This window comes from Diachasmimorpha longicaudata, chromosome 10 (assembly GCF_034640455.1).
Source record: "Diachasmimorpha longicaudata isolate KC_UGA_2023 chromosome 10, iyDiaLong2, whole genome shotgun sequence".
NCBI lineage: Eukaryota > Metazoa > Arthropoda > Insecta > Hymenoptera > Braconidae > Diachasmimorpha > Diachasmimorpha longicaudata.
In genome coordinates, this window is record NC_087234.1 from 5792404 (window position 1) to 5818909 (window position 26506).

The following is a 26506-nucleotide window of genomic DNA, read 5'->3' on the forward strand; positions in this document are numbered from 1 at the left end:
CATCTCAAATGAGGGACAACTTGGCCCCAATTTTCTAATTGAAAATTTTCATTCAAAAAATGGACAACAATTGCACAAATTTTTGTATGTTTGTAGACCTTTTGTTTACGTAAAACTAACTGGTGATGACAGTTTGTTGAAATATCTTTTTCAAAATAAATATTATTTACTTTGATCTATTTCAAGCTCACGGATTATTTTCCTGAAGTGATTTTTCTATCCCCCCTTCGCTGACCATTGGCATTAGAAAAAATTTGGTTATCTCTTCGTTCAAGATCAATCGGACATCGACGGCCTTGATATTCACATGGTTACAGAAGTACATTAGCAATAAAATAAGAAACTGAGGATCGCAGCGCCGATACTGCGGGACCTTCGATATTCGTTGGCAGAATCGATTGAATATCCACGAATGCGATCTGATGCGTGACCCTCAAATATGCGAATCTCTAGTCGCACTACTATCCTCGAATTATCCAGTGGAAAATTCGCTATTCTGCGTATAAATTTACGATCAAAAAATCCTAGAAGAAGTCCCGATTTTGATGTAAATCGGCTAAATATTTTATTGAACTCCCAAATTTATTCACTATTTTATTTGTAAAATCCATGTACCTCAAGCCTGACAAATAATATAAGGTATAATATCTATATCTGCCTATATTTATATCTGTATATGTTAATTACTCAGAAGGATCACCATACTCTAGACTACCTCATACCCTCTCGATTAAAAATAATAGAATAATATCGGAGATGATGTTCGTATAATCCGATGTCCAAAAGAGTGACTCTCCAGAGTGAAAAAGAAATGAAGACCAAGAGAAAGGGAAAATTCACTGGCAAGGTGCCAGACACTGGCGCTAATACACAAATACACCAGGTAAGCGAGGTTCAATGTTGCCATGAACCAGCAAAAGTGAGTGCTTTTTTCCCGTTACATTTCCAGCGTCGTTGACTTAACGATCAAGACAGAGACAAACTAACATTGGCTGCACACGTTTAAACGTGTTGTACCGCTAGCTTCCGAGAAATTGACTCTCGATGCCAATGAAGTAATCTCAGACATCAAAACATCAGACATCAATTAACTCGTCAGTAGACGTACTAGGAAACTTTCTCTCCCTGAAATTTTCTTGGTCTAGAAGCTTCGTTATTGCAGGTCTTTATTTATTTATTTATTTATTTTTTTCGCTCGTGAAGGGGATAATAAACAGCCAAAGAACAGTGTGGTTTCGTTGTCAGATTTCTATGGCGACGTCTGACGGATATAATTATATTATTTAGTATTAAATCATCGGGGGATAGGATGTTCCCTCATATTTTTTATGTTTAAATATGTTTATTCATTTTTCACTGCGGTTCTATGGGAGCTGTGAGCGATCTTCATCGCACCAGGAGTCAGCGGACAGAGGCACTTCATTTTTTGGTACAAGTAGTCACGGCCAGTCTTGAGTCAGATCTCCCTCTTTCTCTATCTACTGCGCCCATCACATGAGACATTACCTCACTTGATGGAATGAATAAATCTTGAATGTTGGGTTTCAGAGTATGTCGTTACGGTCTATTAAACTAATATATTTCTAAACAAGTGCGGAAATAATTTTTTGTGGGATCATATCACTGGCTATCGATTGGTTCTATGAACCAATTTTTCCAAAGGAAAAATTGAACAGACGTTTATCGATTTATAATAAAATCGAAATGACTGAACTGAAATTTCATTAACTGATTGTTCCCACGCCGAGTGCTCGAAATTCACCAAATAATTTTCTCCCTGATTTTCATGTCGCGCTTGTCGATCGATCGATCGATCGCATACTGTCTCGCAGGCTCGTCCTTTCTCCCTCTCCCCGATCCATCAATTCTTAGAAGCTACGTGTCTTCTGACCCTAAGTGGGTCGATGCGTACGCATACATAACGCCAGATAACTTGGAATCATTTGTGCTCCTTCCACTGTTACATGTCTTCCGGGTTCACTCGAAATTTCCAGATGCAGTCCGACTATTCCTCACTAGTCATTACAGAATATTGCGAAATCCTACGAGAAATTTCTGGGAAGGGAGGGGCAGGTCATTTCATCGAAGTGGAAAAATCAAAACACGTCGATCCGAAAATAACTCTTTAATCAATTTAAAGAGCCGCGTAATTCCCCAGTGGCGAAAAACCTCCTGAAGAACATGGAAATTTATCGCACCATCTCAATCGATACCTCAAAAATCGATAATCGTTTATTTTTGCACAAGAGGAAATACTTCCTGCAAAAAAAAAATTTGCTTCTGTCTCGCATCGTCTGGAATCCATATCCCCATAGAATGATGTCCACCACTTCCTCGTCTACCCCTCCCACGTCATTTGACATGCTCATCCTCCCCCACCACTCATCTCCCTTAAAACCTGAATAGAAAATAATCACCTCAACGCATGAATAATATTAAGTGTCCATCGTTTTTTCGTGTCCTACCGTTGTGTCTACCAGAAAAACCGATGCTTCGAATCCATATGTATGGGGTGTTGTAAATGTGCTGACTACATTGACTTGCTATATAAGATCGCTGTCTACCATCAACAACCTCAGACCCAGTCCGATCGGCAAACCGTTCAGATATCTCCAGACAAGTGAAGAAGAGCCTGAATATTTTTCTGAGAAGAACACTCCACCAGGTCTTCCACAATTTCCCTGAGACGTGCGAAATCGTTATTTATCGATAATCGCATTCACCTCGTGAAGTTTAAAATTTTTTTTTGTCATTTCATCGTTGCGTCAAGATGTTGCCAGCAATTTTCCTGAGCACCACGACTTATTTCCTGATAACAGCGTCTCTTGTGGCCCTGCTGATGCTGCTGATCGACCAGGCCAGGGCGAGACGGAAGAGGACAGTCTCTGAGATCATCGAGGAGGGCATCCTCAGGGACATCAAGAGGGACGGGGTGCCTGAGGCCCCTGGGCCCAAACCCTGGCCAATCATTGGATCACTCGATGTTCTGGGACGGTACGATGTGCCCTACAAGGCATTCGCTGAACTTGCTAAAGAGTACAACAGCCAGATCATCAAACTCAGGTTGGGATCACTCAATTGCATGGTGGTCAATGGGCTGGAGAACATCCGGGAAATTCTCTACACGAAGGGAACGCACTTCGACTCCAGGCCCAATTTCACGAGATACAATCAACTATTCGGAGGAGATAAAGATAATTGTAAGTACCTGAACTTAATTAAAAAAATATAATCGAGAATTTTTTATAAGTTACCGTGTGCCAATTTACCCCGCAATGTTTTTGCAGTGTTTAATAATAAAATCATTGGATAAACGCGCGGAAGTTAAAGGACCAATTGGGCTTAAAAGAAAGCTCAGATGTTCGATTGCAAAAGTACATCATTTCCTCAAAAAAATGTTGACATAACAAAGTTAAAAATACTAATTATTATAATCATGTAGGCGATCAGTGTCACGTTACAGTGACTTCCTTCCTAAACACAAAAAATACATGAAAACACCAGTCTCATCACTAATGTTTTCTTCCTTATTTACACTTTCCAGCGTTGGCGTTCAGCAACTGGTCTGACTTACAGAAGACCCGACGCGAGATGCTCCGTGTCCACACATTTCCTCGGGCCTTCACCGCCAAGTACAATCAGCTCAACAGCCTCATCGCTAATGAGATCAAGTGCCTGCTGAATCATATTGACTCCGAGACCACCAGTGTCAAGGTCGCGGTGAAGCCCGCGGTGCTGAAGACATGCGCCAACATATTCACCAATTACTTCACCTCGAGAAGATTTTCTGTCGACGATGAGGAGTTCGAGGGGATGGTCGACGCCTTGGACAAAGTCTTCTGGGAGGTGAATCAGGGTTACGCAGCTGATTTTATGCCCTTCCTGATGCCCCTGCACACGGGGAATTTGCGCCGAGCGGCTTCTTGGGCGGATACTGTCCGGAAATTCGTGGTGAAGAGGTTGATCGCGGACAGGAGGTCCTCCTGGACCTCGGTTATTCCTGAGAATGACTACGTCGACTGTCTGATTAATCACGTGCAGACCAATGCCGAGCCGAAGATGTCCTGGAACACAGCCCTATTCGCGCTGGAGGACATCATCGGGGGACATGCAGCCATCGGTAATTTCGTGGTTAAGATCATGGGGTACCTGGCGCCCAGGAGACACGTCCAGGAGAGAGCGCAGAAGGAAATCGATGGGGTGGAGGGCGTCGGGGATGTTGTGGGTTTGGAGTACAGGAGATCGATGCCGTATACAGAGGCCATTCTCCTGGAGTCCATCAGACTCATCGCCAGTCCTATTGTACCCCACGTCGCTAATCGCGACAGCACAATTGCTGGTGAGTGACAATTTAATAAAATGCTGGTTCACTAAAGAGTAGAGTAAAGTTCCTGAAGAAATCCTAGAGGATTCGAAGAGCTTCTAGAAGTTCCCAGAAAATTCTAGAGAAATTAAATAACAAGACTTTCGAGAAAATTGGAGCCTCAGTTTTTTTATGATCTAGATCAGTAGAATATTTATTGTTGGAGTTAGTCCAGGGTTCATTCTTAATCTTTGTTTTTGCTTCAGGTTACAAAGTGGAGAAAGATACTTTCATATTTCTGAATAATTATGAGCTCAACATGTCCGAAGACTTGTGGTCGTCGCCCCAGGAGTTCATTCCCGAGAGATTCCTGAAAAAGGGGAGGATATGGAAGCCCGAGTACTTTTTACCATTTGGTGGAGGCAGGCGGTCCTGCATGGGCTACAAAATGGTTCAGTACGTGAGCTTTTCACTGGTTGCAACAATTCTCAAACACTACACACTTCTACCTGTGGAAGGTGAGAGTTACAAGGTGCCTGTTGGTAGTCTAGCTTTGCCACTGAAAACGTTCAACTTCAGGTTCGAGAAGAGATGATCAGTTGTAGTTTAATTCTCCCTAAATTGTTATCTTGCATCCAAAGAACTGCAAATCGCAATTAATTAATTGTTAACGAAATTATTAGATCGTAAGGTAGGATAGGGTATTTTAGTCGCTCTGATTATTCTTCCTGATTGTTTCACTCGGATCAGTCGATCATGAGGAATGGACTGATCATAGTATTAAGTATTTAAGGTGAATATATACAAATTTTTGCGCGTGATAAGTCACATCATCAACTCATCGACTCCATATTTTCTTCTAATTTATTGTTGCTGTGAGAAAATGTTGAGCAGACGAGGAATAATTGCGAAATCATCTCATTACTCCCAAGCGGATCCAAATCATCGACTCATACTTTTGTTATACATCTGTTATTTAATTGAAAAAAAAAACGCAAATTGTCATTTTGTGGTAATATTTATTATTTAAGACTCAAGTTTTTCGTAATAAAAAATATACAAAGATCAACGTCAATGTGCACTTATTCACGAGATCATAATTCAGTCCTCAATTTTTTTAAGAAATAACAATCTTCGGGTTTGAGAATCCGAAAATCTCCGGGACTAACTCTCGACTGGTGCCTCAGCCTGGGCCTTAATTTCTAACACTTAAAAATCTCTCAGTATTGGAATGAAGTACAGTATCTGAACACAACCTCTCTCTACTAATTTCCCTTCTCCCTTAAAATTCATACGCACTCCCTTGTGCTGGACAATGTTTCCGAGAAGTGCATGAACTTAATTAATTTTTAAAAAATCACTTTATGCGGCAGTGACGTCTTTCATGGGCACCATCTTCTGGTTCTCCATAACCTGCACCTGCACCACCGTTTGCCTATTTTTCTTCGAGAAGAGCACATCAATGTCATGGAGTGTCTTTCCCCTGGTCTCGGGCAGGAACATGGCGACAAAAACCGTTCCCAGGAGCGAGATAATCGTGTAGAAGAAGAAAACCCCGTGTTTACCCATTGAATTTAACATACTGGGATAAGTTTTAACCGTTATGAAACTAAATATATACGCGGCGCAGGTTGTTAAGCCAGAGAGAACGTCCTTGACCTTGGTTGGAAATATTTCGCCGATCATGGCGAAGGGTAAACTGAGAAATCCAATGGTGCTCATGAAGATGTACATGAGAATACAAATGGCGGGAATAAAACCGTGATCGTTGATTTGTTGGCCCTTGCCCTGGAGGTACAAGTAAATCGACAAGATCCCCATGAAAATCGTTATTCCAGCTCCAGAAGCAATCGAGGGCTTCCTCTTCCCCCATATCTTGGACACATACCCCACCAATAGGGTACCAATCAGTCGTGTCATTCCTATCAAAATGGCGCCTATGAACTTGTCCATCTTCATTCCCGCCTCGGCGGTGATGTCGACGGCGTAGTAAACGATCACAAAAATACCGGAGAATTGCTGGAAGAAGAAGTAAGCCAGCATTATCACGAATGGGTAGAGAGAACTTCGTTTCGCGATGTTCTTCAGCAACGATTGCTTCTGGTTCCTCTGGTGATGGCGGGCGTGACGAAGCTCGGCTTCGACTTCGGCAGTGATCGGGTGGTCCTTTGGAACGCCACGAAATTTCTTCATCACGACTCGGGCCTCGTCCATGCGACCTCGGTCCCTCAGCCAAATTGGCGACTCGGGAATCGCGAGGATCGTTATGATTATCGCCGCAGCTGGGAAGAGACCGCAGAGGAGAGCTATCAGTCGCCAGTTTTCCTGAATTTAAGAAGAATTTTTGACCTTCAGGATCTGGACAGGGAGAGAAATGTCGTTTTGCCAGACATGTCGGGGATAATCGCACTCACCTGGATGAAATACCCGAATATATAGACGAGGAGAATTCCTAGGGCTATCGCCATACTGCTCCACGTGACCAGGGTGCTCCTCCACTCGGAATCGGCGATCTCCGCTGTGTAAACAGTCGCCGGTACCGAGGCAAGACCGGTAGCGATTCCTCCCACGATTCTCCCGACAATGAGTTTTTCGTAGTTCGTGGACATGTAGATCAATAGCCATCCGATCAATGAGAATGTCGATGTCACCAGGAGACTCAGTCTTCGACCTCTTCGCATTACAAAGCTCGATAGGATGCAACCGATCGGGGTCCCGAAGGCTGCAGCACTAGCTGTGAATCGCAATTTTTTTTTGTATTTTTGCGGAATAGATTTACTCTGCCCTAGTGTTGGGTTTAATGACATTGATTGATGTAATGAAACCTATTTAATTTTCTGTACCCACCGATCCAAGATCCCTGATCCTCATCGATCGTCACATCACTCCTGCCACTCTTCAAGACCGGCAGTATGACAGCGCTGTAGCCAAACCCCATCGCTGGTCCGAGTATCGATATATTGGCAAAAATACTCATTGTCATCTGTGGAATATCGCAACAATCTTATTTCATCCATAAGCTCGGTAATATTAGTCGCTGTGTATTATCAGCGAGAAAGGCTTTACGAAACTCGACAAAACAATTTACATAATAAATCCCCTTATGTAATCAAACATTATGGGATTCATAAACGATTCCATTAGAACGAAATTGGAATGACGAGTTCTTTCGAACACTTTAATTGGGAAGATAACGGGGCCTTGCGGTTAATCCCACCCAAGGAGATGATAAAATTCAGTTTTATTGTTTCGGAGGAAAGAATTTCGAATGATTGATTGCCACGGCGATTATTAGATAACGGAGATCATAGATTTTTATCGGAAAATTGAGTGTATGCGAGAAACAGATAATTATCGAGTGCCGTAACTTTAATTGGTTTCAGTCAAATATTGGCAAATTTTGATTGATTTTTTATGTTATGTTCATTTACGAATATTTGAAATTGACATTAGTGTACTATATTCCATGAATTTTAATGAAAAATCACAATAATAAAAATATATTAATTTAATTGACATCAAAAATTTCTTTGGGCATCGATTTTCCCCCGGAAGGTCATAGATACTAACGTTGAGCGTTATTATCTTGGGATATACCTTAAGACTTATCGATAACCGGTTTGCGGAACAGCTGAATCTGCCGAGATAATGTGGTGAATTATTATTAATAAAAATACGCTGACATCGAGCGATGAGAATTGGTACAATTTATCGAGTGAATTCTCCTGTTACATCGGCTGATAACTGGTGTCAATGAATTATCATTTTTCTAATTAAATGCTATTTCCTCATTTAGTCTGGGATGAATGAACTTAGTCCGTATTTACTCACTTGATGGATAAGGCCCCGACGCTTCTGTATCTTCAGTTCCTCATCCGAACTCGGCTCGACCTATTCAAACGACATAACACTCGGTGAAAACGACATCGAAATTCTATACCAGTTTTTTCGTAACATCAAACCTTGATATTTCCTCGGCAAAAGGAAGAATAAAGTTTAATTGTTATTATTATTACTTTCCAGACATCTCGGATTTCAGTGCGTACTTCCCTTGCGGTGTTAATACATTTTAATGACAAAAGGATCAGATTTAGTTAAAGTTTCACTGGGAATTCAATTAATTGTCATTTTTTTCGGAAAAATTGGGTTAATTATTTTTTTGTTTTCAAATTTTCAGTTCATCATCGAATGTCCATTTATTAACTATTTAAGAACATTTATTTGGTGATATTTAGCTCTACCATTCATCAAGAATCAACGAAACTCATTTTGGAATTAATGAGTCGTTCTACTGGTACCATAAACATTGTATTAATTTTAATTTATTTTTCACTTACCTTAATCTCCAAAGCCTCGTGCTCGTTCATCATAACGATTAGATTATTTTCTCCTCATCCAAACAACAATAGAAAAATAAAAATTCACTCCCTTTGTGCTTTCCAACAGATCTCGATCAGCTAATTAATCCCCCGATTTTTTTATTGCCAAATGCAATAATTTCACAGCTACTGTAATGACAGAATGAACCGATCGGTCTTGGGGAATATTATCGCGAATTGTGTGAATGTATGTTCATTGATAAACATACAACACGTCGGAGAGAATGGAAGCGAAAGTTCGGGTGAAGTGCAGAGGTACATCTGCTGGTGATTTAAGGGGTTACATGGGTTTCGTCGGGCAAAAAACGGCCTTTTTTCAATAATTTTTTTTGCATGTAAAAAATGAAATATTTAGATGAAACTTTTTATGATTTAAAAGATACATATTTAATAAACATTTTGTGAAATTTTCAAAAAAAAATATCAAGATGGCGGCCATTACGACGCCATTTCCGGCAGTCCCTCGGAAAAAAGGTGCCTCCGCGTTGTCAGCAGAACTTCTTTCAGGATTATCTGAAATGAACGGAAAAAATTCGTGTTTTAGTAAAGACAATAAACTAGGTATTGGACGAAGGAAAAAAAAAAAAAATGAAAATTCGATTTTTGGCAGACATTTTTATAAAAAAATGCAAATTTTGATGAAAATTTCTCGAAATTTTTCAATTTTTAAATAGTTGTAATTAAAAAAAAAAAAAATCCTTCGTTCAAGACCTTGTAAATAATATCTCGAAGACTTGTGTAAAATTTCATTAAGATCGGTTGAGTAGTTCGCGAGAAATCTTGACAACCGACTTTGAAAACATAGTTTTGAGAAAAACGCGTTCAAAGTTTTGGAGACAATAAGAGTGGGGAAAAAATTTTTTTTTTCAACTTACATTGAATCGTCGATTCCTGGGCCATAAAGTAGAGAACCTGCTGCAGCTGCAATGTCCAGGGCATCCTTTTGCTCCTGTCGATGACGAACTCTGGCTTATCTGGGCTCTAGACACTTTAAACGGCTCTAGACACTTTAAACGGCTCTAGACACTTTGAATTACCTGACCTGGAGCGTCCGTCTTTTCAGGGCTGTATCTCCGAAACTATTACTCGGATCAATTTGAAAATTTAGGACAATATTCTAGAGATGTTATAGAATTTAATTAGACAAAAAAAAAAAAATCGATTTTTTGAAACCGTGAAACCCATGTAACCCCTTAAAGGAGCGCGATAATGCAAGGGGAGAGGGTACTTACGCGTCAGACTCAGCCGGCACGAGTCTCAGTCGGCGACTGATCGGTCTGTGGAGTGGGACAGTTTTTCTGGGTTAGATTGGATGGTGAAATGCATGAACATGTGGAGGAGGCTGTGAACGTAACCAAACGAGATAGCGAATTCCTCGAAATAATATTCCATTATTATTCTCATTAATGAGTTGGGAATATAATTTTTATCAATCTCGATATTGTTTATACTTTGATTTGCCTTTCCCTAAAGAATGGACTGAGAGAAAAATTCTTTAAAAATTACGTGTCGGTTCTGTCATCTGCCAGTCAGAAGAGTGTTCAGTAAAAATTAGAGAACAGTTACACATTTTGGACTACGGACCGAACACCTAATTTTTTAAAAATTGAGAGAACAATGTTTTAAAATTTTTCCCTCCGCGTGGAAACTCTATTTTGATTTTGTTTTCTTGAAAAAAATTACTGAATTAATTTCGTTATCAATTATCTAATTATTACGCGATTTACTAATATATTATACTTAATCATATATTTATATTTAATTATTTAACCTTTCTACCTCTCTTTTACGACTAAGAATTGAAAAAAAAATTGTTCACTAATTTTGAAACCGAAAATTGTTGTTGCAAAGTCTTATTTAACTGCTGGGAATAAATTCGTCGATTGAAATGTCAAGTTTATTATAATGAGTGTCATTATCACGATCTACACTACCGCACGCATTGCGACATCGATCGCGGGATTACAAATTAATTTCTATCGAGTATCGCCTCGTCTTTATATCGAGTATTGCCGGGTAAAGACGGATACGACTGTTTAATCGGATCTTGTTAAGAACGATATGACGCATTGGATGGTATTCCTTCGTTAACAATGTCCCGGTGGTCGTAATATTAGCGGGGTGAATCATTTTCTCCGGCTTCCGGGGGATTTTCGCGGAGATGAGCAGCAACGTGAGACAATTGTTCACCTTCTGCCCGAGGGGCACGATGAGGGGCAAACAAAGAAAAGGAAGTGATAACGCGACGTGAAAAGAAAACCAGAAAGATTTTGTTTTTTAATTTATAAAAAATTCTGGTGCTAGGAAGGAAAGAAGCGCAAAGTGGGGCGTAGTGAAAAATTCCATCTGTGGTCAGACAATCTTATTTTTATTTATTTTTTCAACAATTCAAGATTCTTGATAAGCCGCTAGAAGAACTGCAATAACATAAATAAATAATAAAATCAGGAATGAATTATTATTGGACAATTATTAATTAGTTAGAGCCAAGGATTTTGGCAGATGCTCATTCTTTATGCACGCGAACATGCAAAAGTTCATCGTCGTCTTTCATGACCGTCAAATATATCACGCTATCGTTTTCCTCGGTTACTTCCGATACTTTGGAACACACGTCGTCGGGATATTCGTTGACCTCGTCAGCTTCATATTTTCCCTGGACAGACAAATCAATGTTAATGGACACGACAAAAAAAAATTTCCAGTGAATTCCATTGGCCTCATCAGGATTTTTTTTAATGGATCATATCAAAAAAATGTAATATGCATGGTTTTCACCTGGGGAAAGTCACAAGAATCAATCCCTATACTGGTGTAGAGCATTTTTTTGAAAGGCTCAGCATTCTCATCCTCGTCGCACAAGAGCACCCCATTGATTTTGTTATTGGTCCATACACGGCCATCATTATAAGTCATCTTCAACTAAAACAGAACATTTCGATACAAAGTGTGTGCGTAAAGTGATTTTTTGTCCACACGTCGAGTGCGTAAAGTTCCCCTTAACCCCCGATCATTGGCAACCCCCCTGAGCTAACAGTTCATCGAATCCTGGGTGGAACGGTGCAGGTAAATCATCCGATTATATCCAATTATCTGATTCAATATCAATTATAATTTATATTAATAGCTAATTAGGACAAACCTGTAATTCACTCAAATCTTCCTCTAGCTCAATACTCCACGTTTTAGCCTTTTTGTCTTGTTTTTCGTGGAATCGGTCACCGGGGGAGTATAAACTCCCGGTTCGAAATTCGCACGCCGACATCTGCGGGGAAAATGGAGGTAATTAATGGCCGAAAGTGCCGAGTAGCTGTTTAAAAATATACCTGATGAAGGGCGACAGCAGTGACAGCGGCGAATAATAACAAATTCATGGTGTTTTTAGTATTTTGTTTGTTGAATTGTTGCTTCGTTAAATTCGCCAACAATAGTGATGAACGTCAGACCTGTTATTGTTCCGTGAAGCGGCTAAAAAACAGGCCACGACAAATTAGTCCCCTATCGATAATCATCGATAGTGGAAAGCGCACCCGCCGCTGAGGTAATTTCAAAACTGCATTTCGCCTCATGCAAAATTATTTTTAAAAACTTCATTTCGAGTTGTTTAAATTACATCTGTTTGTCTCACGCAAATGTATTTCAGAAAATTGAAAATAATTTTTTTTATTTCTCGTTCTTGAATAAATCAATTTTTCCAATAATTTCATTCGCCTTCCGAGTCCCTTGTTGATGTTATCGTTCCAGACAATGTATTTGTTTAATGGAATTCCATATTATTTACTCTTCTATCACTTTTTACGATGAAATGAAACTGGAATTATTTTTTCCCTCGCAGTAGATTCAGGTGTTTCGTCTGACCAAAAAACATTCACATCACTTATCGTCGTGACGTGATTGGCTTTGTCTATAACAATGCGTTGTAATTGCTGATGTTTAAAGGACTTCTTAATTCTACAATAATCTTTAATCTTATTTTAGGACATTGAAAAGAATTTAGTAATTTTTTAGCCGTTTTATTTCTTATATTTAGGACCCAACTCATCGGCGTCGACTCTCCCCTGATAATCTATTTTACAAAATAATTATTTGGGCCAATCTCATGTTGTTTTCAAACTTATAAAATTTATATATTAGATTAGAATATATGTGTGTTGTACTTTTTACATATGTCTGACCAGTTTTTACCAGCCATGACCGTATGCCCCAGTAATGATAACATTTCGATTTTATCTCTTTTGCATATTGGATGCACCACTTTGAGATGACGACTCTTGAATCCCACTCAGTCGTTGATAAACTGTGATGAACTCTCAATTGCTGTCGAAAACAGAGACATCATGAAGACAATACTCTCATCAGTCGTAATCCGAATCGTTAATTTTTTTCCTCAATTTAAACAATAATTTGTCATTTTTATGGGAAGATTTATTGTATTTTTCTTTGGCTATGACTTTTGAACAGAATTTTATTGTTTTGTTTGTTATTTCCTAAATAAATTATCATCCCTATTAGAATATGAAAAGTAGTCCTATTTCTTCAATTTTTTCATATTGAGGAAAACTCCGTTTTTCGGCGCTAGGAGAAAGGCTTTCTCATTGATCTCATAGTTCTTATCAGTTTTATCACATACTTCAACTGCGTACGATTTTAATACAGTGATGAGTCCAGCCTTGACTTGTACCAATGCAAATCTCGAGCCTGTAAGGAGTAAAGGATTGATTCACTTAAAAAATCAATGAAAAATCAATTCACAATTTTTTCAATTCAATTTTCTACCAATGCAATTCCTGGGCCCATCACCGAACGGCAGATAACACATATCAGGATGATTCTCAGTGCTGTCCTTTCCGAATCGTTCAGGATAAAATTTCTCAGGATTGGCGAAGTATTGAGGATCCCTGTGAATCGCGTACGTGGGTACCATGATCATTGTCCCCTTCGGAATCGTCAAATTGAAACCAGGAAATGTGTAGGAGGTCATTGATACCCTGGATAAGAGGGGAATAGGTGGATATTTCCTTAGAGTTTCTGAAAAAAAAAATAATTGAAAACAAAAACCAGAAAACAATTACCACATTGAAGCGCACGTTATGACAAACCTTTGATAACGCTATCGAGGTATTCCATACTCTTGATATTCTGATAACTCATCCGTCCGTCATTTTTTTCCAATGTCTCGTGAATTTCTTTCCGCAATTTCTCCTGAACCGAAGGATTCAACGCCAACTCGAAGAGTGTGTTGCTTATAGCTCCCGCCGATGTTTCAAAACCACCTCCAAAGAATATAAACAGTTGTGCAGCTAATAATTCGTCGGTAATTTCTGTAAAAATGTTTTTCCCTCACGAAAAGAAATTTTTGACTTTAAAAAAAGATTTACAAGTGGAAAAAATTGTAGGAAATTTTTTTATCAATTTTTTTCGGTCCCTCAAGGCTCACCAATATCCTCAACTGTTCTATCATCCTTGATTTTCATCAGCAAGTCAACAAAATCATGTCTCACCACATGATTTTTTCTTCTATAGTCCATCGTATCCTTCGTCAAATTGAGAAAAAAATTAATGAGCTCATAATCCTGGAGGTACCGTCCCACAATATTATAAACCGCGGGAAAATTGAACACCAGGATTCCCTTCAACACCTGTTTAGGAGTGGGATTGAAAATTCTCGTTCCCATGACCCTGAAGATGCTGTCCCCCTCTCTCATGGAGTTCGCTTGAAGTCCAAAAGCACAAACACCGATGATATCAGTCGTGTACTTTGCGCAGATGTCCCTAATATCCACTGATTCATAATTAATCCCCTCAAGATACCTCTCGAACTCGTCCGAACACTGGACAAGAAGATGGAACATGTCCTTCAACTTTCCGGAAGTGAACACCGGTGACAATTTCCCCCTCAATGGCCGCCACTTTTCCGCAGCGAGACTCACCAAATTCGCGGAAAGTGGATCAAACTTGTCCTCTGAGGTACCTCGATCTGCGAATTTGCTGAAGTCCTTTATCATGATATCTTTTATCAAATCAAGGTCATTCACCATGAGCACTGGTTTGCGCGATTGGTAGAGGCCGATTAGGGGTTCACCTGGGTAATTTCGGTAGATTGAGGTTAGGTAAGTGGCTATATTCATTCGAGCGAGGAACGACTCCTTCATTGTTCCGAATATCGCAATCGGTTTCGGCCCGGGGATTCCCCGGGACTTCCAGAAGTCGAAGGTGTTCGTCAGGTAATAATATAACGCCATTAGTGCGGTCGTTATGACGACGAGAACCTCCAGGACCACCGCCATTTTGCAGATGTGTGGCAAGAGGTTGTCCTGTGTTAACATTGTTATTAATTTTTTTTTTACCAATATTTGTAGGAAAGAAAAATTTTCATGAAAATCTAGCGGATTGGAATTTATAATTTATAAACAAAATATGAAAATGGAGGAAAAATCGTGCGCTCTCAGCCAGAAAGATGCGATAAAACCTGACGGAAGTCGTTAATAATTTATTTTTTGTTATTATTAACGTTGGAATAATTAATTTTCAACATTAAGGGTGGGTCCATGTCCCTGAAGACCTCGCCCTCTATCGTCAGTCACGTTCAAGATCGCGGCGCTCCACCTCGGGATTGTAAACAGCTCTCGATATTATTTATCGGATTCGTATCATCGTCAACTTACGTCATTGGATTATAAGAAAAAGAACAAATTCTGAAATCCACTTGGCAGATTTTTCCCTTTCCATTTTGGGCGAGAATTTATGGCACAATTTAGGGCCCTACCAGTTATTAATTTGCGGTTTCACACTCGCAAAAAATTATTTCAGACGATTATGCGGTTCACGACAGTCGGAGAGACACATGTGGACTGAGGAGATTACGACTTGGTATTCCGAGGTGGGAGATGAGGAAGTGGGGAGAATTATGAAGAGCACCAACTCCTCAACAAGGAAACCCACGAGATTACGTCACACGGATGCGACGTGGACTGATGTCGACGGAAAGGATTGTGACGAATAAACACTTCGCGGTGAGTGGTACAAATAAGTAATTTTCTGCATCACTGGATATTGTGTGATGGTTTGAGGTCACATTAGATTATAATTAATCTCTGATAGACGCACACGGTTACAATGGCTCATTATTGCTGTCTCTCAATTTGTAATTGGAAATAATTCTACGTTTTTTTCAACTAGACGACTCGGTCATTGTCAATTTTTGATTGAAATTCCGCGAATTTTCGCAACAATTATTCCGACGGTCTGTGAAGGTGATTAGTGGACGTGATGATGGGCTCGTCAGCTAGAACTCCTGTTCTTCCGTAGACCTCCAACGGCTCGAATGGCGTCGATGCTGGCTCAATCGATGTCAATAGGAGGCTGATCTCCTCCGTCACTGGATATGACGTCTTCTGGTCAGTTGTATGAAGAGTCAGGGTTCCTGTTCTCGTTGTACGAGATTCGAAGTTCTGGGGGGCGATCATTATTCCACTCACCGATGAAATCTGGAAATAATTATGTCACTTAAAAAAAAAAATTCCGGCATTTCTGTGGTTTTTCCCCTGGAAAATTCACCGAGGAAAATTCCCCCCGCCTTTCATGACCGCCCTTAAGTTCCGAGGCCCTTTAAAAAATTGAAATAATTACGATTTCGGCTGTGATGGACGGGGCCGTTGAGGCGACGTTCTCCCGACCGAAGAAATACGGCGTCTTCTTCGTGCAATTATTCATATTTCTCGTCTTGTCAATCAGAACCAACGGATAATTGGTTCCAGTAACCTCCAGCCGCAGTTGTTTACACGGACTATCCCACTCTGTCTTCGGAGATTTAAATCTGCGGAACTTCTCCAATTTCGTATCGCATTCACCAACCGGGGAACGCGCGTAATCTCTCGCTGAAAATCGTTGATTGGTCTGTGCAAATCTATCGAATGCGATGTCAAGTTGACTGAGAATATCTCGGTACATGTTCATTCGGAAGTTTTTTATCTCCTGGTGAATCCTTATCTCGTTTATTCGATCCATCCCGAAGACAATGTCGAATGTAAATCCCGTAATTTCGAAGGGCTCTGGTGGCATCGGTCGCATTATCTCCGGAGGTAGGGAGGATTTATTTGTCTCGTAGTTATCGACTTCGGCGTTGTCTATGTGACATCGCAGAGCATTATTGCTACTTGCGGAATTTGTTGTGAATGGCCGGCATTGCATTATTGCTGATATATTCGACTCCACATCGTGGGTCGGTTTAATTGACAGCCTTCCGTACACCTGGAGGTGGAAGTTGTACTCGGGGCCGTACTTCCACAGTTCCGGGGAGTCACGAACACATTGATCGTAGCCGATCAATCCGACTAGAGTGAAAAAAAAATATTTTTGGTCTCAAGGGCTTTTACTCACTGCAAAATTAATTACACACTAGAAACGTTAATTTGATAATCGATTAGGGAAAAATATGTTATATTGTATTGTAATGGAGAAATTGTTATTCGTACCTATGAAGGGAATTAGACTGACTCGTTGCATCCTCTCGCTGGACGATTGCGTCGGGAGTGATATTTTCGTCGAGCGAACTCTTGGATTTTATAGTGGAGTATAGGATATATTGCGTACGTGGGAAATTACGAGTGATCTCACTAAATTGGCTAGACAGAATTTGGAATTGGATAATGGATGGATCTGAGTAATAGTGAGGATTCACTCATTTAGGAAGTCGTGGTTTTTGGGACGACCTCAGGGATTGGACATGTAGGGCAGAACAATTTTCATTGCCAGCATTGAATTAATTTTATTGGGTTATCTACATTTGGAGTTGAATTATATCATGTGCAACTACTGAAGTACTGAGATGAGCTTTGAATGCAGAGAGAGAAAAATTGTTTAAAAATTACGGAAAAAAGTGCAGAATGTCCAAGAACAAATATGGAACAAGTGGAAAAATGAGAAACGGTTTCGTAATTTTATTAAACAATTTTTTTCTTCGTGTACTGAGCCAAAAAGGGATAAATATATTTACTGAATAATTTTATCACTTCGTCATTAATGTTTAGGTGAACAGTGAAATATTTTTATCTTAACAAATAAGTTTAGTACAGGGTTTACATTATTTATTAACGATGAAAATATTAATTGTTGAGGTTTGTATAGATATTCTCATATATTGAAATAACTTGAGGGAATGTTCATTTGTTGTTGCTTCATAATTAAATCACACAATATTTTTAATATTTTACTGGAATTCATCCGCGACGGTACGGGGTCCACTGAGCAGACCGCACAACCAAATTGGCCGCAGCTATGTTTTCGTTATCTAGATTGATATCATACTTCAGTAGTATTTGTTCATCCTGGGTCTGGTTAAGAAATGTTTCGCAAATTTTTTCCGGAATTTCCCGTTGCGAAACGGCCTTCCACTCTCCCTAGACATACGATTATTTTATGAACAACTTTTTAATTCATTGAATCAGCTAAATTGACGTTTACCTCCCCCAGCTCACACATGGCTTCCTCGAAAATCATCGTCAGGAGTAGGGCCGCCATTCCGTTTATATCGTCGTCTTCATAGTCACACAGATTTCCCTGGGCTATGTCGTCGGCATATACATACGCTTCAAACTGAAAATAATAATCGTTAATTGTGGAACTTCCACAATTTTCTCTTTGTGCAGTTAAAATCATTTTATTGAACTAATGAAAATTATTTTGAAGAGTCAATTTGATAGGGAACAAACTTGCGGATTGATGAGGTCCTTCTTCAGATTCGTTGCCCATTCTCGGGTGTTGGTCTCTTGTTCTGACGATATATCATCCGAAAATGAATATATTGAGTCTATTATGAGCTTGCAAGGGAATACCTTCAATAAAAAAATATTGTCAGCCCTGAAGGGTAAAAGATGTCGGCGTAGGGTTGCTCAGGGGGAGGGACCTGGGGGAAATTTGAGATGTATGACCATCTGACAGTTTTTTCCGGTAGTTGTAACACAGGATTAAATAAAGGGAGGAAAATTCAGGACTTTGTCCCTACCGAGTGCAGCGCAAGCGCGATAACAACCGCAAACAATGCAGAATTCATGATGAATTAAGGCTGTCGAATCACGCGTTATTATTCCACCTGTTGGTAAATTCGAACTGACGAATTGAACCGAACTATTTTCATTTTTGTTTCTCCTTATCATTTTGGAACGGGAATTTGAAGCGAGGTATTTTCTATCGCTTTCCAATATCTAACAACAGGAACTCAAAACGGCCGAATAATTAGTGCAATTAAGTGAAAAAATGGGAAAATGTTGGCATTCGCGCGGCTCGATGCACAGGTCTACGGTCTCTTTAATTAATTTTTTAATAATATTGTTACAAAGTGTCTAAAAGACTGACCGACCGGGGCAAAATCGGCACAAGCTTTTTCGACGAACTATTGCCGAATAAAATGAAATACTCTTTAAATTAATTATAATTAAATTAATTAGCCGTAGTCGAAAGTTGAATGGACCCGCTTCGAATTGATTTGGAAAATCGTCAGGCAACAGCTTCAGGAAAAAAACCAATCAATGGATCTTAATAAAGTGATTATCACTCGCTGCTGGTATCACCTACAGATATTACATTTTTGATAGCTAATCAGTGCGGTGGACGGCCAGAAATTGCAAGATAATTCTTTATCATCGTTGAGGGCGCGAGTATGGAATGCACGATCATTCTTTTATGAAAAAACTCATGATAAACACCCCTCCCCCCGCCCCTCTGCACACGTGCTTTCCTCGAGATATTCGAAAAAAAAATTGCAGTCATCATTAGCAACTGAATGAGTCATCGAAGGATAATATGAATGTTTTTTTTGCGCTTCAGGTTTTTTCCAATAAAAACAATCGGCACAACTGAGAGCGAAAGAAGTAGAAATTATTTACATTCAAAAATACCGTCATGATTTCTCATAACATAGAATTATTATTAAACAGGAGCTGTGGTGTTTCTCTCGTAGAGTGACGATTCTAGAGTTAAAATGGAACAACTTTACCCGATTCAATGTCTCGTCGCTTATGCAACATTCACATACACACACACATACACGTGTATCACTTCTTGACTATTTGTATCACGTTCACTCTAATTTTCCTGCGATGTACGATGTATTCGTTTCGAGGCTCGAGTATCAACTGCGTTTGAACGTCAAAACCCATCAGCCTGCACTATATCACCAATATATCTGTGGTCCAATTATCCCTCATACTGGCTCATATCGGGTGAGCAGCGACAGCGTATTTTTTCATTAGTGAATAGAACAGGAAGTGGAGAAGGAAGAGGAGAAAAAAACAGGAGCAATCTCCTGTAAAAATGAGCCATTTATTCATCATTATGAACGTGAAGTGGATGACATCGTATTTATGAAATAAATTGAATATGAGTCTTGATAAAAGGTATAACAATGTAGTCATCTGGGCACTATCTCAAGATTTATCGTCTACCATCGTAGACTGATATGAAATCAAGAACATTTGGTTACTCTGATGACGATACCATTCTTCGGAGTCAACAGAAATGATCTGTTGTTTAGTTCATAATTTTTGTCAGTCTTTTCACACACGTCGACCACAAACTTTTGGATAATCTTGACGAGGCCGATCTTGGTCTGAATGCGGCCAAATCGGGCTCCTGAAAAACCAAAAAATAATTAACAGGAAAATGGTAACACAAAATTTGTTCGTTTGCGAAGAACTGAAGATTAAAAGTTGCAATTAATGGATTATGTTATGAAGGTTGCAATTACCAATGCAATTTCTGGGGCCATCACCGAATGCCAGAAACGTCATGGGATGTCGGCCTTTGACCGCCTCTTCGCTGAAATTCTCCGGGTTGAAGACCTCGGGCTCCGGGAAATACCGGGAATCTTTTTGAATGGCACAAATAGGAATCATGATTTTAGCTCTAGCAGGAAGTGATACATCAGTTCCTGGTATTTTGTACGCCTGCTCTCCCATTCTCATCAGCATCGACAGAGGTGGATACTTCCTGAGAGTCTCATTGACGGCCATATCGAGGTACTCCATCCTCTTGATCTTGTCGTAGGTGATCTCCCCCGACTCACCAAATTCCCTCCTAATTTCGCTGCGAAGTTTGTTCTGAATTTCATGATTCATCGCGAGTTCAAACAGGCAATTGCTGATGGCGGACGAGGACGTTTCGAATCCTGCGACGAAGAAGACGAAGAGCTGGGCAGCCATCAGAGAGTCCGTCAGTTCAATGTCATCAATCTGACTGGGTTCGTCCCTCAGAGACCTCAGGAGATCGATGAAGTCGTGTCTCGTGATGTTCATCTTCTTCCTGTAGTCCACTGTGTCCCGCGTGAGGTTGATGAAGAAGTCCTGGAGAACATAGTCCTCCAGGAGACCACCAAGGAGCCTGTGCAAGGGCGGACAGAATCGCATCATTCGGAATTTCAAAATCACTTTCCAATTCTGACTGAAAATTCGCTTTCCCATCTGCCGGAAGACGCTGTCCTCCTTTCCGAGGGCATTCGCCTCGACGCCAAAGGCACAAAGACCAATGGCGTCGGTGGTGAACTTGGCTGCAACGTCGCGCATGTCAATGCAATCGCCATCAACTTCATTCAGATAATTTTCCAAGTGAGTGGCGCATTCATTAAGAAGATAAAACATGTCACGGATTTTTCCAGACGTAAACACAGGTGATAATTTCGTCCGCAGAGGTCTCCACATCTTCGCCTCGAGCATGAACAGATGATTGGACAATGGATTGTGAACATCCCTTTGCTCCATTCGATCCGCAAAGTTGCTGAAGTCCTTTATAAGAATCGTCTTGATAATATCAAGGTCTTGAATCAAGAGAACCGGTTCCTTTCTCATATAAATTCCAATCATCGCCTCCTCTTTGTAATTCTCGTACAAATTGATAAGAAAATTTTGCCAGGCGACTTTTCCATTGAACATGGGCTTCATATTTCCAAAGATGGGAATGGGAGTCGGTCCTGGGACTCCTCGGGACTTCCAAAAATTATAGTTCGACACGAAATAGTAATAGAGGGCGATTATAACCGCACTGACTGTGACAAGCCATTCCATTAATCCGAGGGACATTGTTACAATAAGACACTTATTATTATTGTACGTTATTTTTATTGCACCAAACTAGCGATGCGCTTAGCAACGTGCCTTGCATGCGACTGATATTTGTCGGGAAGCTCACAGATGTGGCGTAACTGTACAGTCACTCGCGAGAAATGTACACGTTGCTTAATTCGTCGGCCCGTTGGCAGGGGGAAAATAGGGAAATGATTAATCCATTTTGATCATTGATTGCCATTGTAGCCTCATTGACGCATTAAACACATGAACAATCATCCGGTTCTTGAAGATAATGTATTTTTCATTTTTTTGTCAATAATCTGGTAAATATTGATAGTCATACATTAGAAAAAAAATACGACAGTGCATGTCATTCGACTTTGTAGTGCCACCGAGTGTTATTAGACAAGAATATTTACATTTCTCGTAAGAATAATTATCAGAAGATAGACCGCAGTTATTCACACGAAAGACGTAAAAAAATTACGGTGGTATAACGTGTTTATCGTTAGGAAATCGTTTGTCAGGTTGAAAAGACGAGAGGAAATTTACAGTATCTTATCATGAGGAGAGCTTTGTTACTTTGAGGACAATACCATTCTTCGGTTGTAGCATAAAGGCCCGGTTATTTAGCGTATAATTCTTATCGGTTTTATCACAAATATCTACTGCGAAATTCTGCAAGAGCTTGGCGATGCCGATTTTCGTCTGAATGCTGCCGAATCTTGCACCTGGGGATAAAAAACCAGGTCATTTTCTCATAGTGTGAAGAACGTAATTAGAAATTGTATTATAATGAATGATAAATACCAATGCAGTTCCTCGGGCCATCGCCGAACGATAAATACGCCATCGGATGTCGATTCTGCACTGCCTCATCCGTGAAGTTCTCAGGATTGAAGACTTCAGGGTCTGGATAGTAATTGGGGTCCTTGTGAATAGCGCAAATGGGAATCAAGATCCCGGTTTTGCCAGGAATACTTATGTTAGTCCCCGGGAATGTGTAGTCCTCTGCGGACTTCCTCATGAGCACTGGAAGGGGTGAGTACTTCCTCAAGGTCTCCTTCACCACCATATCCAAATACTTCATCCTTTTGATCCCCTCGTACGTGATCTCCCGGGATTTCCCCAGTTCTCGCTCGATTTCTTCCCGCAATCGATCCTGAATGTCGTGATTCATGGCGAGTTCGAACAGACAATTGCTGATGGTCGACGACGACGTCTCGAAGCCCGCGAAAAAAAATACAAATAGTTGAGCTGCCAATACTCCATCCGTCAGCTCAATGTCATCGATCTGATTCGGCTCCTCCTTGAGAGATCTCAGTAGATCTATGAAGTCGTGCCTCGTGATGTTCATCTTCTCCCTCTGCTCCATCGTATCACGCGTCAAGTCGATGAAGAACTTTTGAATTTCCCGCTCAGCGGTGAGCCCGCCAACGAATTTGTACACAGTCGGCAGCATGTCCATGAGGTACATTTTCAACAGAGCTTTCAAGCTCGCCATTGACTGCAGCAAATGCAGACCCATTTTCCGGAAGACGCTGTCCTCTTCCTCCAGTGCATTCGCTTCTACTCCGAAGGCGCAGAGGCCAATGACGTCGGTTGCAAATTTTCCAGCTATATCGCGCATGTCAACAGACTGACCATCAAATTTTTCCAGATATTTTTCTACTCGATTACCGCATTCGTTGAGAAGGTAGAACATGTCACGGAGTTTGCCGGATGTGAAGACCGGTGACAACTTCATCCTCAGTGGGCGCCATTTTTTGGGATCGAGCATGAATAAGTTATTCGAGAGGACGTCGTGCACATCTACCTTCATCCCTCGATCGATGAAATTGCCGAAATCTTTGATGAGAACTGCCTGAATAAGGTCAAGGTCCTTCATAATGAGAACTGGCTCCCTGTGTGCGTAGATTCCAACCAGTGGTTCGTCGCTGTATTTTTGATAAATTCGCCGTAGAAATGCGGTCCAACTTTCCTTTCCGGTTATCAAGAATTTCATATTTCCGAAAAAGAAACCGGGCTCCGGTCCTGCAACTCCTCTCGACTTCCAGAAATTAAAATTCTTCACAAAATAGTAGTAAACACCGCACGATAAGACGGATAGTGTTATTATCCACTCGATTAAAGTGACCTCCATCGTTGGAGAGACTTTTTATTACTGTCAATGGGTGCGATGTATAGTGAACGGCTGCTCGCGTAAGACTATTTGCTCGTCTGCCGTCAGCTGTGTACCACACGCGTCGGCAGTGGTCACGAACCGGAGGTAGAGTATGGGCAGACAATGGAGTTATCATCTGAGAAATACCAACTCGTTCTTCGCATATACTTGTGTATCATTATTATTTAAAAAACAATATTATTAATTACAGTAAAAATGATAATAACATTATAAATTCCATGGAAGTCTGGTTTCAGGCGATTGAAGCTCTCCATATTTTCACGAACACACCATTCAGCGGGGTCAGCAAAAAACATCGAGGATTTAACTTGTATTCTTTGTCAGTCTTTTCACAGATGTCCACTGTGAAGTCTCGCAGGATCGTGATGATGCCGACTTTACTTTGCATCGTGCCGAACCTCGCGCCTGGTGAAGAGACAAATTTATTTTTCGTTTAGTTCAATTGAAGGCTAATAAATTAATAAGAGACGGAATAGAGGAGTGGTTTATGTCTAGAACTTACCAATGCAGTTTCGGGGACCATCTCCAAACGATAGAAAAGTCATTTGTGGTCGGATGTTGATAGCCTCTTCGGTGAATCGCTCCGGGTCGAAGGCGTTCGGATTAGGAAAGTATTTTGGGTTCCTTTGAAGTGAATAAATTGGAATCCAAACTTTTATGCCAGTAGGAATGCTCACCCTGGTCCCCGGGAAGGTATAAGGTGTGGTCGACTTCCTCATGATAGTGTCCACCGGTGGATATTTCCTCAGGGTTTCCTTGATCACTCGGTCCAGGTACTCCATCTTCCGAATGCCCTCGTACGTGATTTCTCCGTTAGTCTCTTTCAGCTGTTCGTGTATCTCCCGCCGTAGTCTGTCCCTCACTTGGTGGTTCATCGCGAGCTCTAGAAGACAGTTGCTGATGGTGGCAGCGGACGTCTCGAATCCAGCAATGAAGAAAACAAAGAGCTGAGCAGCCATCAGGGAATCAGTCAGCTCGAAATCATCGAGTTTGTCCGACTCTTCTTTTAGGTCCATCAACTGATCCAAAAAATCATGTCTCACAATGTTGTTCTCTCGTCTGTAGTTGATTGTCTCGCGAGTCAGTTTGATGAAGAAATCTGCAAGCTCATCGTCGACGAGCCAACCACCGATGACATCAAACAACGGCATTGACAAGTCTTTCAGCCGAAATCGCAGAAAGCTTTTGAAATTAGTGCTGAAGATTCTCTTGCCCATCTGTCGGAAGGGACTGTCATCATCTTCGAGGGCATTCATTTGCAGACCAAAGGCACAAACGCCGATCACATCAGTCGTATATTTCGCCGCAACATCGCGAATATCAATGACCGCACCATCAAACTTTTCCAAATAGCTATTTAATCCGTTTGCACATTCTCGAAGAAGATAGAACATTTCCCGCAATTTTCCACTTGTATAAGCCGGCGATAACTTGGGTCTTAATTGTCGCCATCTTTTAGATTCAAGAGCGAACAGGTGTAAACTCAGTGGTTCGTGCTTCTGATGAAACTCCATACCGCGGTCCGAAAAGCTCTTGAAGTCCTTGATCAGAATTTGCTTTATCAGGTCCAAGTCATTCAGCATTAGCACCGGTTTCGTGCCAGTGTAGATCCCCACCATGGGTTCATCTCCGTACTGCTGGTGAATTCGTCTGAGGTACGATCCCATAGAAAGCTTCGATAGGAAAACGTCCTTCATCGTTCCAAAAATTGGCACTGGCTTCGGCCCAGGAATTCCTCGCGATTTCCAGAAATTAAAAATTACCGTCAGGTAGTAGTAGTAAATTACCACTACCAATAATGACAGACATAACAGCACTTCGACGCTTCCAAACGACATTTTACGTCTCGACGGAACCTTTGTGGGCGTTGATTTTTATGGTCTCGTAATTTTATCAGGTGACGACGCAGAAAGTTGGTGTTTACAACTTCTGAATATATGAATGTTTTAAGTTGAAGCGCACTTCACTATCTATTCGCGAGGAAGATGCAGAAGCATCTGAGAGTATATAGGACGGGGCCGTGTATTTTCATTGAGATCAAACACTGAATGACTCGACAATTACTTCGATATCAAATCTTGAAGATTAATATTTACGTACAATAAACCGTCACAACTGGTGTTCTAAATAACAGAATGGTGTTTTCTTTATTGGAACGCAACTTATAGTGTGTGTGATTAGGTGTATGTGTGCTAATGGCCCCGGTAGGCTATAGTGTGGTGCATCCATGAGCGATCGCAAATCTTGGGGTACGCACCGAGAGGGGGAAGGACAAGAGTGGAATGACCGGAATATCTCTTGGGTGATACATATAACCAACCGGTATGACTCGACAAATTCATAATTGAAGATTAAAAAATGAGTGATCCAGGACAAGGGTATCATCGGAGTTATCGTAAACAAGGGTCATATCGAATAATATGCTGATAGATTCAGATTATTTTTACTTTTAGGCTCCATCTCAGATGGTTAATGGATCCTAGATGGTTTCTTCTTCTGCACATGATCGTCTGCGCATCAGTTGGGAGTCTTACGCACCTACTTTGAGGTTGTCATGTCAAATTTGTGAAAGCGCCTTTTA

The 26506-nt window shown here is 40.6% G+C and overlaps 8 protein-coding genes across 12 annotated transcripts; 1 reads left to right on the forward strand and 7 right to left on the reverse strand.

The window, feature by feature from the left end:
* The first annotated feature begins 2534 nt into the window (after window positions 1-2534).
* LOC135166924 (cytochrome P450 307a1-like) lies at window positions 2535-5318 on the forward strand. The gene is made up of 3 exons (XM_064129671.1): window positions 2535-3200; window positions 3545-4339; window positions 4570-5318. Exons 1-3 carry the CDS (start codon window positions 2771-2773, stop codon window positions 4896-4898), a joined length of 1554 nt encoding a protein of 517 aa, XP_063985741.1. The 5' UTR covers window positions 2535-2770; the 3' UTR covers window positions 4899-5318.
* LOC135166925 (facilitated trehalose transporter Tret1-2 homolog) lies at window positions 5303-10648 on the reverse strand. Of its 4 annotated transcripts, none has more exons than XM_064129674.1 (6): window positions 10462-10648; window positions 8641-8811; window positions 8135-8194; window positions 7151-7286; window positions 6718-7037; window positions 5303-6628 (listed from the first exon to the last, which is right to left on the reverse strand). In XM_064129674.1, the coding sequence occupies exons 2-6, from the start codon at window positions 8671-8673 to the stop codon at window positions 5666-5668; spliced, it is 1512 nt and encodes a 503-aa protein (XP_063985744.1). In that variant the 5' UTR covers window positions 8674-8811; window positions 10462-10648; the 3' UTR covers window positions 5303-5665. The 4 variants fall into 4 exon arrangements, with proteins under 4 accessions (XP_063985744.1, XP_063985745.1, XP_063985743.1 ...); XM_064129675.1 differs by having other exon boundaries at window positions 10454-10648; XM_064129673.1 differs by lacking the exon at window positions 10462-10648 and adding an exon at window positions 9915-10024.
* Window positions 10649-11029: 381 nt separating this feature from the next.
* LOC135166931 (uncharacterized) lies at window positions 11030-12175 on the reverse strand. Its single transcript, XM_064129682.1, has 4 exons — window positions 12009-12175; window positions 11825-11947; window positions 11461-11604; window positions 11030-11338 (listed from the first exon to the last, which is right to left on the reverse strand). Exons 1-4 carry the CDS (start codon window positions 12054-12056, stop codon window positions 11189-11191), a joined length of 465 nt encoding a protein of 154 aa, XP_063985752.1. The 5' UTR covers window positions 12057-12175; the 3' UTR covers window positions 11030-11188.
* Window positions 12176-13145: 970 nt separating this feature from the next.
* On the reverse strand, window positions 13146-21861 carry LOC135167064 (uncharacterized). The gene is made up of 10 exons (XM_064129915.1): window positions 20426-21861; window positions 20145-20310; window positions 19889-19984; window positions 19738-19842; window positions 19676-19694; window positions 17287-17340; window positions 14120-14996; window positions 13782-14003; window positions 13459-13710; window positions 13146-13380 (listed from the first exon to the last, which is right to left on the reverse strand). The coding sequence occupies exons 1-10, from the start codon at window positions 21750-21752 to the stop codon at window positions 13211-13213; spliced, it is 3288 nt and encodes a 1095-aa protein (XP_063985985.1). The 5' UTR covers window positions 21753-21861; the 3' UTR covers window positions 13146-13210.
* LOC135166929 (uncharacterized) lies at window positions 15697-17312 on the reverse strand. Its single transcript, XM_064129678.1, has 3 exons — window positions 17157-17312; window positions 16312-17015; window positions 15697-16169 (listed from the first exon to the last, which is right to left on the reverse strand). The coding sequence occupies exons 1-3, from the start codon at window positions 17185-17187 to the stop codon at window positions 15915-15917; spliced, it is 990 nt and encodes a 329-aa protein (XP_063985748.1). The 5' UTR covers window positions 17188-17312; the 3' UTR covers window positions 15697-15914.
* Window positions 17424-19716, reverse strand: LOC135166930 (uncharacterized). 2 transcript variants are annotated; one of them, XM_064129680.1, is made up of 4 exons: window positions 19566-19716; window positions 18393-18515; window positions 18145-18276; window positions 17424-18080 (listed from the first exon to the last, which is right to left on the reverse strand). In XM_064129680.1, the coding sequence occupies exons 1-4, from the start codon at window positions 19581-19583 to the stop codon at window positions 17901-17903; spliced, it is 453 nt and encodes a 150-aa protein (XP_063985750.1). In that variant the 5' UTR covers window positions 19584-19716; the 3' UTR covers window positions 17424-17900. The 2 variants fall into 2 exon arrangements, with proteins under 2 accessions (XP_063985750.1, XP_063985749.1); XM_064129679.1 differs by lacking the exon at window positions 19566-19716 and adding an exon at window positions 18686-19387.
* Window positions 21862-22015: 154 nt separating the features above from the next.
* LOC135166928 (probable cytochrome P450 6a13) lies at window positions 22016-23917 on the reverse strand. The gene is made up of 2 exons (XM_064129677.1): window positions 22551-23917; window positions 22016-22471 (listed from the first exon to the last, which is right to left on the reverse strand). The coding sequence occupies exons 1-2, from the start codon at window positions 23881-23883 to the stop codon at window positions 22302-22304; spliced, it is 1503 nt and encodes a 500-aa protein (XP_063985747.1). The 5' UTR covers window positions 23884-23917; the 3' UTR covers window positions 22016-22301.
* Window positions 23918-24153: 236 nt separating this feature from the next.
* On the reverse strand, window positions 24154-26306 carry LOC135166926 (probable cytochrome P450 6a14). The gene is made up of 2 exons (XM_064129676.1): window positions 24428-26306; window positions 24154-24330 (listed from the first exon to the last, which is right to left on the reverse strand). The coding sequence occupies exons 1-2, from the start codon at window positions 25761-25763 to the stop codon at window positions 24158-24160; spliced, it is 1509 nt and encodes a 502-aa protein (XP_063985746.1). The 5' UTR covers window positions 25764-26306; the 3' UTR covers window positions 24154-24157.
* Between the last annotated feature and the right edge of the window lie 200 nt (window positions 26307-26506).

Bases quoted from the DNA above. Each gene is read 5' to 3' on its own strand.
- LOC135166924 (XM_064129671.1), top strand. From the start codon at position 2,771: ATGTTGCCAGCAATTTTCCTGAGCACCACGACTTATTTCCTGATAACA. The intron at 3,201-3,544 runs GTAAGTACCTGA...TACACTTTCCAG, and splicing joins CGGAGGAGATAAAGATAATT to CGTTGGCGTTCAGCAACTGG. The intron at 4,340-4,569 runs GTGAGTGACAAT...TTTTTGCTTCAG, and splicing joins TCGCGACAGCACAATTGCTG to GTTACAAAGTGGAGAAAGAT.
- LOC135166925 (XM_064129674.1), bottom strand. From the start codon at position 8,673: ATGATGAACGAGCACGAGGCTTTGGAGATTAAG. The intron at 8,195-8,640 runs GTAAGTGAAAAA...TCGTTTGAATAG, and splicing joins ACGAGGCTTTGGAGATTAAG to GTCGAGCCGAGTTCGGATGA. The intron at 7,038-7,150 runs GTGGGTACAGAA...TGCGATTCACAG, and splicing joins GGATCAGGGATCTTGGATCG to CTAGTGCTGCAGCCTTCGGG.
- LOC135166931 (XM_064129682.1), bottom strand. From the start codon at position 12,056: ATGAATTTGTTATTATTCGCCGCTGTCACTGCTGTCGCCCTTCATCAG. The intron at 11,948-12,008 runs GTATATTTTTAA...TTTTCCCCGCAG, and splicing joins CTGCTGTCGCCCTTCATCAG to ATGTCGGCGTGCGAATTTCG. The intron at 11,605-11,824 runs GTTTGTCCTAAT...GTTCTGTTTTAG, and splicing joins AAGATTTGAGTGAATTACAG to TTGAAGATGACTTATAATGA.
- LOC135166929 (XM_064129678.1), bottom strand. From the start codon at position 17,187: ATGCAACGAGTCAGTCTAATTCCCTTCATAG. The intron at 17,016-17,156 runs GTACGAATAACA...TTTTCACTCTAG, and splicing joins CAGTCTAATTCCCTTCATAG to TCGGATTGATCGGCTACGAT. The intron at 16,170-16,311 runs GTAATTATTTCA...AATTATTTCCAG, and splicing joins CGTCCATCACAGCCGAAATC to ATTTCATCGGTGAGTGGAAT.
- LOC135166930 (XM_064129679.1), bottom strand. From the start codon at position 18,733: ATGAATTCTGCATTGTTTGCGGTTGTTATCGCGCTTGCGCTGCACTCG. The intron at 18,516-18,685 runs GTAGGGACAAAG...TTTTTATTGAAG, and splicing joins TCGCGCTTGCGCTGCACTCG to GTATTCCCTTGCAAGCTCAT. The intron at 18,277-18,392 runs GTTTGTTCCCTA...TATTATTTTCAG, and splicing joins AGGACCTCATCAATCCGCAA to TTTGAAGCGTATGTATATGC.
- LOC135167064 (XM_064129915.1), bottom strand. From the start codon at position 21,752: ATGTCCCTCGGATTAATGGAATGGCTTGTCACAGTCAGTGCGGTTATA. The intron at 14,004-14,119 runs GTGAGCCTTGAG...ACATTTTTACAG, and splicing joins TAGAACAGTTGAGGATATTG to AAATTACCGACGAATTATTA. The intron at 13,711-13,781 runs GTTTGTCATAAC...TTTTTTTTTCAG, and splicing joins CCTCGATAGCGTTATCAAAG to AAACTCTAAGGAAATATCCA.
- LOC135166928 (XM_064129677.1), bottom strand. From the start codon at position 23,883: ATGGAGGTCACTTTAATCGAGTGGATAATAACACTATCCGTCTTATCG. The intron at 22,472-22,550 runs GTATTTATCATT...TTTTATCCCCAG, and splicing joins TGGCCCGAGGAACTGCATTG to GTGCAAGATTCGGCAGCATT.
- LOC135166926 (XM_064129676.1), bottom strand. From the start codon at position 25,763: ATGTCGTTTGGAAGCGTCGAAGTGCTGTTATGTCTGTCATTATTGGTA. The intron at 24,331-24,427 runs GTAAGTTCTAGA...TCTCTTCACCAG, and splicing joins TGGTCCCCGAAACTGCATTG to GCGCGAGGTTCGGCACGATG.